Raw genomic sequence first — 15,000 nt, forward strand, 5'->3', positions numbered from 1 at the left:
CACCTTAGTTGGCAGGTGCTGGGGGGCAGTGACAGCAACTCTCTGGCTTTCCCCCCTAAGCCCTCAGCCATTCTCCTCTATGGGATAAAAGAGCTGTGTATGCTAAATTGCCTGTCCTAACTCCACCCAAACTGGCCTACTGCCTTTAGGTGCTAATGAGGAAGGGCACCACCTTATCCTTTGCACCAGTTGGCAAAATATCTTGTCTCTGCTCTGCTTGCAGATGAGCGAACAAACCATGGCTTGTTCTTCCAAAGTTTGTTTTTTCCAACTGTCCCCCATCTACTTCTAGTCTACTCACGGTTTTATTTTCCAGCTGCTCTTACCTTGTGCCTCTGCATCTTGGCAAGCATCCGGGTTGGATGGCCAAGTAATTCATGGTTAAGCAAAGGCTCTTGGGTTTGGACATAATTCCAAACCATAGTGGGAAAAAGGCCAAGATTTGTATGGATCAGAGCCAGTTTTGGACTGTGTTGCCTCACTGAATAAAGCATATCATACTTGAAAATGACTCCTTGCCTTGTGGTGCTTTTTTACATGATGCTTAAAGTCTGAAGTACTCTGATCTCAACTGCTGTTGGTTTTGTCTCTCCAAACCTTTTCATACCCCTTTTTTTCAACCCACCTGGTTTTTGATACTGTGTCATCTGTTATTCGGCTTTCAGTACTTTGGGTAGAGATATCAAGGCTTTTCCCTCCCACCCCTGCACACAACTTAAAATACCCCAGATTCTGTTAACATTAGAATAAAAATTGTGAGCCATAAAGGAATTGATAAAACAGCAAAGTGAACTACAAGTGCTTCTGAGCCTGTCCATTTTAAAAATCTTTTTATCAGTGACTCTCAGGCTGCAGACTGTTCTGATTTTGATAAGAGGCATTCTGCTGAAGATTAAAGCTGTTCAGACATTTCCCCCACAAAAAAATAAAATAAAGTAGAATAGCTGCTACAACAGAGCTAAACAGTGGGGTTTTGAAAGTTCAAAAATGATGCACAGTGGTGAACTTGTGTGCCAAATAGCAGCAGCAATATATCTCCAGAGTTCCAAATGTGTGGTGGCAAAGACAAAACAACAAAATGCCCCTAGCAATAATGTCAGAACTTTGGTTCCTGGTCGTTTCCTTTGTGGTTTTCTTTTGTAATTTAAAGGCCACTTGAAAGCAGGTGTTGGGGGAGGTCACTCTTGTTTTCCAGGCTGTGCCTTTTTTCTCAGCAAATGCAACTTGATCCTCAAAACACAAACCACTGGTTCCATTTTCTCTGACTGCTGTCTTACAATGCTTTCCACAACCACAGCTTGTGATTTTCAGGCCCTGTTCAGTTCAGATGCTACTTACTGGGCCCAGGGTAGGCCGGTAGCAGTGTAGTTAGAGGCAGGTTCCAGAGGCAGAGTATTTGGAAGGCTGGAAAGTGGGAACTTAGGTTGCCAGGATGTTTTTACCCGGGGATAAGTTGATGTAGCTGAAGAGCAATCGGTCCTCAAGGCTGACACTTCTTAGGACCAGGAAAAGCTGCATTGCTCTACTAGATCATCTGTTGGGGCATCTGATACTGCCTAGCAGTGACCCTGGGTCCCAGTTCAGCCCTCAAATCCTTCAGCAGGCATGCTGCTTTGGTGCCCCCAGAAGGGAAGCTGCTTGAGTCTGGCTGGTAAGGCTGCTGATTTGAGACCCACATTTCCTTTTGTGGCTTTAGATGGCTCTGTCATTGCTGATAGGAAAGGGGAAGTTTCCTTCCTGGCTTGTAAGTTTGCTTGACTCTGCCAACACAAGTTCCGGCTTCACTCCTACCTTGGCAGCACAGGAACTGCATTTCAACTGTTATAGAAAAATAGGGGTGGTTGGCTTTTGCTGCCCAACTCCCCAAGGGACTGAGTCCCCTAAGTCCATGATCGGTCAGAGATGAATGAATGGAGGCAGGATGCAGAGAAAGCAATGCAGATATTTCATTTTTCTGTTGCAAGAGAGACCCAGAACCAAGAAGAAGCATCTCTTAAGGGTTTGCATTTTGGAGTGGAGAAGAAGGGACATTCCCTCCACAAACAGTCAGAAATGACATCACACACAAGGTGGGGTTTCTGTGGCTCAGGCAGGCCAAGGTGTGATATCCCTGAGGATTTAGCAAGTTTCACATAGTTCCAGACACAGTTTACACAAAACATGAGCATTTGATAAGTCAATCAGAATGCCTGTCAGACATCCTTTGTGCAGAGCATCTGGGCAAACAATGAAAATTAATACAAAGGAGGATCATAGATACAGGAGAGGAATCTCTTCAGGAACTTCCCCATGTTCTCAGGCAAGGGGCATTAAGGAGGCAGAGGAAATATCTAGAGTCTTTAGAAGAGCCAGGGTGGCTTTTGGATTGCTCTCCTGTACTATTTTAGACATGTGGTTTATATACTTATGTATGTGTGTTTTACCTTGTGCAATTACCAACATTTATTCTATATCTGAGACCTTAGAATTCCTATAACACTAACCCAGAGCCATGGACTCTCCCACGTCCTGGGATCTGTACTGCATCCTTTCCAAATCTGGGACGCAATGCCCAGCAGTCCATTTGTTACATTCTCCTGATGGTAACGAGATGGGAAGAAGGCAATTGCCAGACTTCTGAGACATGAGGTCCAGAGTGGATGGACCTTTGGTCAGAACCAGTGGGGCTCTTCTTTCCTTCTGAAATAATGTAGAAACAACTTCTACCAGTATTTTCTTGCAGTCAGATCAGGGCCAGCTGCACTGGGGGGGTTGTGAGGGGGGGAGGGCTTGACATGGGACCCTCTGGTGACCTCCTTTTCATGCTGTGGGCCTTCTGCATGAAGGCACGGAGCCTCTCCCCCTCCTATATATTTTCTTTGGAGGCACAGTAAGGGCACCGTAAGACTAGCCACAGCTCAAAAGGAGGAGGAAGAGGAGGGGTGTGTGTGGTAGCGGCACTCTACCAACATATACCAGTCAACTGTCATTATATTTGCCCACAAGGGTGCCACCTAATGACATTTGGCCTGAGTCTGGTTATTGCAGGTTCATTATGCATGTTTTTAGACTGCAGTCGTTTGCAATAGGTACCCACCCAGCAGACATGAGCTGAACCAGAGCCAAGGCTGCCACTTCCTCTTGTGCTAGTAGTCCTGGCTTCATTTCGGTTTTTATTTATTTTTACAAAAAGGTATCTTGAAGGAGCACAGGGGAGATGGTGATGATGATTGTATTTAAGTAGCCAACACCCTTTCTTCAGCTTACCAGAGTCTCATAAGTCTATAAGCTTATCCGATTGTTACCAGCTTATCAAAGTCTCTAAGCGTGGAAGCAATGTTCCCAGAGACTTAAAAAAAAAACCCTCACAGCAAATTTCCCAGAATCTGATGAAGGTTTTCGGAGTTGCCTTGGTTCATAATGAACAGCACTCCAAGAAATCTTCACCAGTTTCCTGGATGAAGGTTGTTTGTAGTCTAGATGTGGGGTTGGACTAGATGATCCTCAGGATCCCTTCCAACTCTACATTTCTTACTTCTATGGGAAGATGGAAATAAAGAAGGAAATAGTGGAAGAGGAGAGTAGAAGCCCAGGAGATCTAGGAAAGCAATTATCTGTAAAGCCCCTTAATAGTTTTGGATAGTAGCAGTGGACTTGGTGTCCACACTTTCTGACAAACTTTTGTTTAGAGTTCTTGGTTTGTGCTTTTGTATTTTATGTGTTTCCTCCGTAAGTGCATGGTGCATCTCTGAACAGTGCAAGTTGGCCCCCCTGTACTGTAATTCCAGAGCAGTGCTTTCTCTCACTCTTCCTAATACAGACAGTGTGCTTTTTAAAAAGGCAATGTGGAAAGGACAACTGAGAGGTGCTGATGTTTGTTGGCATCGTACAGAAGTGTCAGAAATAAATACTATTGTGGTAGCATTGAAGATAGCAGTGTCATAGAGTTCATGCTCAATTGAAATAGTTTCTGCGGGTCCCAGTGCTGCTTATCTTAAAACCAGTGGGTCTCAAACTGTATAGGGAGGGCACAAAATTCCAGGGAGGGTTGGGACCCAGAAGCCACCACTATCCATGACCAAGGTAGATGGAACACCTTTCCCAGTATAGGGCTCCATAAAATTCCATAAAATTTGTAGCATCGGCTATGCAAGACGGTAACTCAATATAAAAATGCTGCTTTTTACTAATGATGATCCAGATGAGTGGAGTAGCTATACCTCAGTAATAAAGTGCATGCTTTGCAAGGTTCCCAGGTTCACATCACAGTGTCCCTTGTTCAATCTGCAGCAGTAGTCTTAAGAGAGAGCTGCTACCAGGCAGTATGGACAATATTGGGCTTGAGGTGGACAGTAGTCCAACATGATATGATTCAGCTTCATCTGTTCTGTATAAATGTGTTGGAATTTTTTTTTTTTAATGTAGAGCTTTCGGTGAGATTTGAATTCAGCTGTTTGCCAGCTTGATCTGTTTTTTCTTCTCTTAAGGGTCAGTCTGTTGGTTCTAATATGTGTTCAGAGGCTTAGATATGTAAAGTAGCAGGTGGTGGGACAGAAGTTGCGAGGCACCTAAATCATTTCCTTCTTTCATCACAGATAATAGGTATTTCTACAATATTTACACACCATCCTCTGATTGCTTAGCACAAAGCCTTTGTCAGCCTGGTGCTCTCCAAATATTTTGGACTACAACTCCCATCAGCCCCAACGATCATGAATAGCTCTACAATTAAGCCTGGTTCACCACTTGCACATTTATTGGCTGTAGCATCCAGTAGACTGTTTGGGTCTTGATAATGCAGCCCCGTGTGGACTGGAATAGGTAAACTTTATGGGTGCATTCTTACTATTAATCCACCCTTTACCCTGTTCTGGATATTACCCATCTTATTATTGGTCCTGGAATAAAGGTTATGCTGAAATAGCAGCAGGATACCCCTTACTTCTCATGGTCATTTATTGGGAGTGGGAGTGGATTAGTGAGAACAGGGATGAGGACACCTTCGTAGTGTACCCATTACACATGGCATAGATGGGGCTGTGAATATATATAGCATCCATTGTTAGCTATGTAGGCTGGGCATTGGTCTCTTATCTGCTTTTCAGTTTGAAGACCAAAGAAAACCAAATTAAGAAATTGTTTCAAAGTCTCCGTTGAAAGACACACATTTGTTTACTTCTGAAGATGGGGTAAACCAAGATGACCTCCTTCAAGAAAAATCCCTTTGCTGGATAAACCCCTTTTGTTGTTGTTGGTTTCTAATCTTCCTTTCTTTTGTCTCATGGAGAAGTGTTGACTGAGTACAGAGATGCCTGAAGTTGACTGGGCATGTGGTAGATTGCATAGTCATACCTATTGTGTGGTGGTGAAAGGGGCAAAGAAGGCTAATTTGGTGTTTCCACCACATCCTTGAGTAGTTGGCCAGCAGAGCTATTCCATGTGGTGAGTGGACTTACCGTCCTCCTTGCGAATGCTTCGGGTTTCGAGCTCTGCTAACCCAAAAGTAGATGCTCCCGGTTGTGAACTTTGACCTGGGATGTGAGCGGAAGTCGCATGCTAGCAGCGTGGCAGCAGCGGGAGGTGCCATTAGCAAAAGCACGCCTCATGTTACAAGTGATTTTGGCTTAATAACGGACATCTGGAATGAATTAAGTTCGTAACCGGAGGTACCACTGTATTGGAACTTAGGCAATAAAATAACTTGTCGTCTTGTTGAGTTGAATGCTCCCATTATAACAGATTCACAACTTCTTGCCTGGTCTTGGGGGATCAGTTTAATGGTAGACCAAATGCTTGTATAACATGCTCCCTTGACCCCTGTGCATCATGACTTTATTTAAGCTAGCTGAGTTGGATAGGTGGGTCCAGGAGTGGTGTGTGTGTGTGTGTGTGTGTGTTGCCACAGTAACAAATGCTCCTTTTTTGGGTAAGGTGCTTCCGCAGGTGGTAGCAGTCCAGCTGCAGAAACTCACGAAGGAAACTGATTACCGTATATACTTGAGTATAAGTCGACTTTTGCGGCCCATTTTTTATGCTGAAAAAGCCCCCCTCGGCTTATACTTGAGTGAGGGTCCTTTCAGGCTGCTCCAGAGGAACGAGCAGCCTGAAAGCAGCCCTTTTGGGCTGCTTGTTCTTCCTCCTCCGCTGCCACCACCACCAGGTTTGTGGTGTGGTGAACCGGCTTATACTCGAGTCAATAAGTTTTCCCAATTTTTGTGCTAAAATTAGGTGCCTTGGCTTATATTCGGGTTGGCTTATACTCGAGTATATACGGTATGCTGATTCACTTCAGTATGGGCTCAGGCCTGGTTTTGGGACAAAATCGGTCTTGATTGCTCTGATGGAGGACTTTCTTCAGGAGAGGGACAGCAGCTGGGTTTGCTGTGTGGAGCATCTGTGTGATCAGCTACTGCTGATGAGCTGCTGGGTCAGGTTCACAGTTTTGTTGTTAACATATAAATCCCTGAACAACTCTGGACCAAGTTACTTGAAATATAATCTGATCCTGTATAGACCACTTAGATCATTTTGAAAGTTCTACTCCTGATACTGCAGCCTGAAGAATATCATAGGGTGGTGAATAAAATGCAAGTACATTCTGCTGTTTCCCCTGTAATATAGAATGGCTTTTTATCTCACACACTTGAAATGTCAACTATTAGTTGCTTCAGTCATGTTGTAAAGACCCCTCTTTTTGCCCAGGCTTTTCCTGACCCATAAAACCAGACCCTTAAAAATAATTTACATGAATTCCCTGCATTCCTCCTTTTATTTGTGTTTATATGCTTTTATACTACTGTTTTTGTTCTAATAATATTGTTTGTTGCTTTGTTGTTGTTGTTGTTGTTATTGTACACGGCTTAAAAAAATTAAAAATACTAAGGGGTTTAGAAATGCCTTTAAAGAAATAAATAATAAGCAAACCAATGTCCTCAGTCCTTTAGTCATTGTATTTTGAAATGAAAGTGTGGTGGTTGCGTTCTACTTACGAACCCATGCAAACATTTGTGTGTGTGTTTGAATCAAATTATCCTCATTCACTTTATTGAGCCACTAGCAAAGTCTCATTTCTGTGTGATTCATGAGGTACCCAAGCCCTGAAAAATAGAATTCCCAGACCCCTGTTGACTTGAGTGTGCCTACGTGTGTGTGCAAGAGACAGAGAGGAACTGTTTACTCAGTGTTGTGCTGTCTAAGGAATGCCTTTGGTCCAACGTCATTGCCACCAGGGACGCGGACTTATAAAAAATATTGGGGGGGCCCGGGAAAGCTCATGAATAATAAATAAGCTCATGAATATGCAAATAAAGTGGCGCCGCCTCCTCGTGAGCGAATAGGGGAGAGCATGCTGCGCCTATTAATCAGCTCCGAAGGAAATTGGGTGGAGCTTTTGCTCGGGAGGGAGGGCAGGAGGCATGCAGCCCGACCCTGTGCATTTTGGGCTGGGGGAGGGGCGGTGATGGCGCTCTGCTGGAGGGGCGCCGGAGATTATTGGGGGGGCAGAGCCCCCCCAAACGAATTTTTGAGGGGGCTCGGGCCCCCTCAAGCCCCATGGAGTCGGCGCCTATGACTGCCACTATTCTTGTATGTTTGCCTTCTAGCATGCTCCTGGTCAACTGAGAAGGAAATACAGTTCCTGTTCCACTATTTTCCTGGATGACAGCACAGTCACTCAGCCGAACCTCAAGTATACAATTAAAAGGTGGGTATGGTGGCATGTTTTTGTTTTTGTTTACTTATTTCTGCATAATTGCTTCTATAACAAAGGCACTCCAAAAGAGGAGGGAGGACCTAATCCAGCCTTTCCCAACCTGGTGCGTGCTCTCCAGATGTTTTTGCAGTATATCTCCCATCATCCTTGCCCATTTGGCCATGCAGGCTGGAACTGATGGGAGTTGTAGTCCGAAACAGCTGGGTTTGCTTTGAATGAAGCACTCCAGTAATAAACCACATGCTTGCTGGCTTGTTCAGATGTGGTCTGAACTCTTGAAGTCAACATTTGGCTTCAGAAGTCTTCTACGTTTTGTTGTTTTACACATTAAACTGAACACAGGTACAAGCTATCTCTACACACGTGCAGGTGTTTGTGTGAAAGAGTGGTTTTGTACAGTTCAGCTATTGTGTATACAGCAACACAAGATTGTGCACACATTGAACTTTCCATGTGAATAACTGTATGAGTGTATAGCTCAAGTATGCTGTACCCAAATTGTACACTTGTGAAACTGCTATAGTGAAAGAACTGTGCCATCAATGAACACAAACATTTGTTTTTCCACAAGGAAACCGTTGATTTTGCTGCTGCAGTCAGGTTTTTAGTTATCTGCTCAGACTTTCAATATGTACATGTGGATGCAAACACACCATAAACCTTTGACCCATTAACATCATTGGTGTTTATATTCAAAAGTTGTGGTTGAGCTTTGCAATTACCATGACACCGAAATGCTAGCATATTTGTTTGTAAAAAATTGTGCAAACTTCTAGAAGAGGCATAAATAACCCCTTTGTGTCCTATCTTTCCTCTCCTCCCCAATTTGCTCCCAAAAGCTTTTGAAACCCCATAAAAGGCAAATCATAGTATAATTGGACCGTGCTGTCTGTGTTAACTCATGATGCATTGGAAAAATAGTGGTTTTCTTGTAAAAGTCCTTTTGAGGAGAAAATCTAGCTACACACACACACACACACACACACACACGTGTCTATAAAGGACACAGTGGGAAGTTGCAAGCCCAGATAAGACTAGCAAACAGTAAATTGTTTATAATAGAAGTAGATTGTTGTTCAAGAAGTAGATACTATAAAATATCTTCTCTGTGTTTCTGCTTCCTTTTAGGTTTTCTGTTCATCTCCTCTGAACAGTTAGAGCAATAGTTCTTACTGCTTCCTCCTCTAGATTACCTGCTATTATTCCTTTTCCATAGTCAATTGATAAAACTCTTCTCCCCAAACTGATATCCTTATACCAAGTATACCCCCTATTGCTGGTTTGTCTTTCTGTTCTCTCTCTCCCTCCTTCACTCAGTTCAGAAATTGTCCTCCTTGCTGCAATTGCATCTGACCTCTCTGTAAGTTTCTGTGCTGGATCCCTGTCAGTTTCTGCAATTTGTCCCCTTTTCCCGTTCCACTTTTGTTCCTCCCCATTGCAACTCCATGGCCTGTCCAAAATATTTTGCAAGTCGAAGTATCTACACTTTGCTTGTGGTGCTGCAAAGGATATTGGGATGCACCGCTCCAATTGCACTAGATTTGCTGGTGTGCTAGTTTCACTGATGCCCCTAAAAGTATTGCATTCCCAAGCTACCACTTGAACTACTTGCAAGGCAGGTTGACCTGCCCCGCACCCGCCTGATGCTGCTCTCGGCACACGGAAGACCTCTGCCACCGCTGGCGGTTTCAATTCCCTCTCCTCTTTTGAATCAATTTCTTTTAAAATGCGCTTCTCTCAAAGATCTGAAGAAGCACTTTATTTAGTGCTGCGCAGATTGATGGGAGCTAGCCCTGCGTGCTACAGGTTAACATCCACCACTTTGTTTATTGATCCCTGCTCTCTCCCTTGGCAAGAAACGGTTCCTACAGGTTGTCTGAGCCTTCTCGGAAGGTTAAAAATGGTTGTCAAAGCTTAGTAATGTGACTTTGTAGAAAACATTAAATTTGTATCCCAGATCACTAACTCTGTATTTTCACTCTGTTTTCTTTTACAGTGTAGCTCTTGCAATATATTACCACATCAGAAACAGGTACGTTTATGTTGGGAGACCCAATTATTGCCCTGCCCCGCCATTCATTAGTTTCCTCTTGCCCTCTGTTTAATTGCCTATAGTTAATGTGTGCAAGCAATAATACCTGGTGTAGGACCACTTCATATGTTACCTCAGCGGCAACAACAGTTCTCCAGGGCTTCAGACAGGGGTCTTTCTTAGCCCTGTCAGCAGACACCAGAGATTGCACCTGGAACCCTCTACCCTGGCCTTTGAAACTTGAGATATATATATTTCTAGGGCCCATCAAATTGACTATAATTTGTTTTAAACTGTTTTAAATATTGTATTTTGAAATGGCTGTAGTTCGCCTTGGCACCTTGTGGTAAAGGGCAGGCAAGAAATCTAAATAAATAATAAAGAGGATTAGGCAAATTTACGGAAGGCAAGGTAATCAGTGGCGGCCTGCCACAATGGCTATGCTCTACAATGGCATTAGGCCTCTGAATACCACTTGATGGTAATCACAGGTAGGCAGAGTGTTGCACTCATGTCCAGCTTGTCCCACAGATATCTGGTCAGCCACTGTGAGAACAGGGTTATCTTTATTTATACCCTGCCTTTTCCCCCTAATGGGACTCGAGGTAGCTTACAAATTCTCTTGCCAAATGCAAGGTGGTTCTTTTAAAACGGGTATCAGAAGTAATACAAAACACAAGTTAGTGACAAGATTAAAGATTTTATTCTAAACCGCAAGCAATATATACATACCAAGCAAGCACCTCAATCTGCCACTTGGAAGCCCTCAAGAAGCGGCGAAGTGACTCCCCAGGTAGCCTCAGGTTGCACAGCCCCACAACTGTCAGTCCGTGCACAAGCTTCTCTCTAAAACTCTTCCCACAAGCATCCGATTTATAGATAGCTGACCTGTGTGGTTTGCCCGACTGGCTACATGCAGATTATTCATTATCCACCCTCTCCCAATGCCTCACTTTCTCCAAACAATGTCCAGCATCAAAGAAGGTACCTAGCCCTATCACTTACTTCCAACAGATTAGGACACTAAAGACTGCTCTCATGCCATCAAAGAACTTAAGAGACAAGGAGAGGGAGAAGGAACAGAGGGCAGGAAGAGGGCAACCGAGTCAGATCATTAACTCCTCGAAAAACGATTTTATCTTCCGGATAGATTGCCCATACACAAATAAGAACTGCTAAAAACATAAGAGAAAATCAATTTTTAAAAAATGAAACATTAATAGGATTAAAACATATATGCATTTATAACATCTATTAAAACCATACCAATAATTGCAATGATGGCATGACACCAGCCATTTTATTAAAAGCAGTGAGTTCCCAAAAGCCTGTCTGAATAAAGCCGTCTTCACCAGCCAGTGGAATGACAGCAAGGAGGGAGCTAGTCTAGCTTCTCTAGGGAGGGAGTTCCAAAGCCTGGGAGCAGCCACCGAAAAGACCCTCTCTCACATCCCCATCAAGCCTGCCTGTAAGGGTGATTGAACTCAGAGAAGGGTTTCCCTCAAAGATCGCAAAACCCAGGCATGTCCCGTACTAGATGGACCATTGTCCTGATCCAACAAGCTCGCCTTATGTTTTTAAGATAATGTCAGGGAACTGACATTGGACCGAGAGGCGAAGGGGAGGCTCCCAGATGATGCTGGCGAAGGACCCAGCAGCAGGGGGAGAAACAGCTCAGTAGAGGGGGAAGCCAATCAGCGCAACACCAGGGATAAAGGGAGGCAGACGGGGGAAGTGGAGAGAGGGCTCCAGGACTCTTCACTGGACATCAGTGAGGAGAGCCCAGGTCCTACGCCACGCCTTCCCTGCGCAGAAGACTCCCGCGCAGTGAGAGGAGGAGGAGACTGGGTGTCAAACAACTTTTATGTTGGAAGAGGTTCAAGAAACGCCCACTGACGGATTCTGCCAGTGACTGAGGCAGCCACGATGAGAAGGGGCTGTGCAGTCAGAAAGGTTTAACAAGGCAAATTAACCGAGAAAGGCACCAGTTTACGCACGAGTAACTCATACCCATTACAGATGACAACAACAAAAACAACACTATTGGAAGCTTTTGCTCTGCAACCGTGATATGAATCCTTCCCTACTTGATTATCACCTGGAAGAGCAATGACAGAATAAAAAACGTGTAAATTGGCCATTCCCATATGGCTCTGGGATTCCAAACACTGTAACAACACTATTGGATGCGGCTCTTAAAATAAGGCCAGGTCTCAACTTTCTTCCATCAAATGTTCATTGTCCGCTGAGCTTGCGTAACTCTGATGGTGGCTTTTAAGTTTCCTTAGAATTTAGACCAGCTTAGCAAGTTCCTTAGACAGAGAGCAGGAATGCAGGGCAGGTGTAGGGTGGAAGGAGAATATACTCACATCCTGAAGTAGCGGGGCAGCAAAGCCACTAAAATCCCATCTCCTAGAAACTGGAAGTCTTGCCAAAGATTCCCTTTTTATTTCTTGGTGTTTCTGCAGACATAATATTAGTTGGCCCTTAACTAGGGTTGATGGCTCAAAGTCAGGTTTGGGGATTATGCTCCCTTTGCCATTTCTCTCTCCCCTTGCTCTAATTTCCCCCTCTTCCTATACTGATTATCACAAACTTAGGCGTGCTCTAAAAATAGTTTTCAGAACTCTGGAGATGAGCTAGGCATAAGCTTGGGGGCGGATAAGAGCAGCAGCTGCTGCTGGTGGTGGTGGTTTTGTCTTTTAACAACCTAACCAGTAATAATAATTTATAATAATTTATTATTTATACCCCGCCCATCTGGCTGGGCTTCCCCAGCCACTCTGAGTGGCTCCCAACAGAACACTAAAAACAGAATAAAGTGGTACCTTGGGTTACATACGCTTCAGGTTACAGTGGTGCCTCGCAAGACGAAAAGAATCCGTTCTGTGATTCTCTTCGTCTAGCGGTTTTTTCGTCTTGCGAAGCAAGCCCATTGACGGATTAGCGGATTAGCGCTATTAGCGCTATTAGAGGCTTTTAGCGGCTTTTAGCGGCTTTTAGCGGCTTATCTGCTGATCGGATCAGCTGATAAGCGGCTTAGCGGCTTAGAAAAAAGGGGGGGAGGAAAAAAACCCAGCAGGAACTCGCAAGACATTGTCGTCTTGCGAAGCAAGCCCATAGGAATTTGTTTTGCGAAGCACCTCCAAAACAGAAAACTCTTTCGTCTAGCGAGTTTTCCGTCTTGCGAGGCATTCGTCTTGCGGGGCACCACTGTACATACGCTTCAGGTTACAGACTCCGCTAACCCAGAAATAGTGCTTCAAGTTAAGAACTTTCCTTCAGGATGAGAACAGAAATCGTGCTCCGGTGGCGCAACGGCAGCGGGAGGCCCCATTAGCTAAAGTGGTGCTTCAGGTTAAGAACAGTTTCAGGTTAAGAACGGACCTCCAGAACGAATTAAGTGCTTAACCTGAGGTACTACTGTACAACTTAAAACATTTAAAATTTCCCTAAACAGGGCTGCCTATAAGATGTCTTATAAAAGTCAGATAGTTGTTTGTTTCCTTGACATTTTACGGGAGGGCGCCACTACTAAGAAGCCCCTCTGCCTGGTTCCCTGTAATCTCACAGTGAGGAAACTGCCAGAAGGCCCTCGGAGCTGGACCTCAGTTTCCGGGCTGGACGATGGGGGTGGAGACACTCCTTCGGGTTTACAGGACCAAGGCTGTTTAGGACTTTAAATATCAGCACCAACACTTTGAATTGTGCTCAGAAACATACTGGTAAAAACAGTATTTTTTTTCAACTGGAAATTGCTGTGGGAATCTTATTGTGGTTATCAGTACACAGCACGTTCTCCATGCGCCCTCTGCTGGTTCTTGGGGATATTGTGCTTTGCTCTCAGCTGGCTCAGAGCAAAGGTCCTATCAAGTCCAGCATCCTCTTTGACCCTACAGGCAGCCAGCTAATGCCCATGGGAAGCCCTCAAACAGGGCAGGAAGACAGTAGCCCTCTCCCATTGTTCCATAGCAACAGGTTTTCCATAACAAACTGCCTCTGATCCTGGAAATAGTATATTTATTATTATTATTAATTATCATCATCATCATCATCATCATCATCATTATTACTCAGTCACTTTTTAATGAAATGGAATCTTAAAATGACTTACAATATAATACAAAAATTAAAACTAATGTAAAGCTAAATCAAAATAAAAGCTGAAAACATGGATATATGTAAAAACCAACCTAACAAATCCCATTCACTAAGAGAGGCCTTTTGCAACAGTTCTATTGCGGAACAATCAGTGACTTAAGACTGGAGCAATTCCACTTCTTCTCTGTATTTCAGCACAGATTCTCCCTCCACAACCTGTAGAATAGGATTTCCCAAACTGTAGTCCATGGGCCACTGGTGGACCATCAGCTTCGTTCAGGCGGTCTGTGAGATGTCTGTGAACAAATCCAATTAAAGCTCGTGCAGAGTACATCACAGTAAATATAGCCATTAGCCATCATGATTCGTAGCCTGATCCTCTGTGAATTTGACTGATTCTTTTTAAAATCCATCTAAAGTGTTGGTCACCCCTGCATGTAATGACAGTGAATTCTACACATCTATTATGCATTGTGTGAAGTTTCACAAGAACTTAAAACATAACATAAGTGGGAAAGACTTTCACATTATGTTAACAGTTTGAGGTGTGTGGTTTTTTTTTAATTGTCCAAAGCAGTGGCTCCCAGTTAGCTAAGTATGGTGGACCCCCTCTTTTTCAAAACCTAAACCATTGACCCCCTGCTTTTGAAAATGTTGATATCTTTATGGTAGTTTTTGTTATGTGAATGGTGCCACAGACCCCCTGGGTGGGTTGCTCAGGTCCCTCCTGGGGTCCACGGGCCACCAGTTGGGAATAGTAAAACAACCCTCTGTCAACAATATTTACATTTGTGCTTCCGCAACCAAAATTATAAGCACAAGTTTCTGTAATGCTTGTAGTTGTTTCTGTAGAGCAGCCTTCCCCAACTTGGTGCCCTCCCATTGTTGTTGAACTCCTGCTCCCATCATCTTTGACCATTGGCCCTGCTGCTTGGGGCTGATGGAAGTTGTAGTCCAATAACATCTGGATGTTATTCCAGCTATTCTGGAAATTAAGCAATTGATTAATTAACATGGTAGGGCAATATTTGCATGAGATGAAACTTTATTATTGTCCACAGCCATGTGGCTCTTTCATATACATTACTGGAGCAGAGAGAGAAGTGATTCCCAGTGTATAGAGTTCTTTCATTTTGCCATAATAATAGTTTCCCACTTCCTCCCCTTTCGCCCTCCA

General features: G+C 43.9%; 1 protein-coding gene across 1 annotated transcript in view; it reads left to right on the plus strand.

The window, feature by feature from the left end:
• CCNY (cyclin Y) overlaps positions 1-15,000 on the plus strand; it is a 106,531-nt gene that overhangs the window by 74,778 nt on the left and 16,753 nt on the right. The window contains exons 4-5 of the mRNA XM_081163870.1: positions 7,581-7,681; positions 9,687-9,722. Coding sequence (XP_081019996.1) covers positions 7,581-7,681; positions 9,687-9,722 — 137 coding nt within the window. The remainder of the gene's footprint in view (positions 1-7,580; positions 7,682-9,686; positions 9,723-15,000) is intronic.

The sequence above is a fragment of the Podarcis bocagei genome (assembly GCF_964188305.1).
Source record: "Podarcis bocagei genome assembly, chromosome: 12".
NCBI lineage: Eukaryota > Metazoa > Chordata > Lepidosauria > Squamata > Lacertidae > Podarcis > Podarcis bocagei.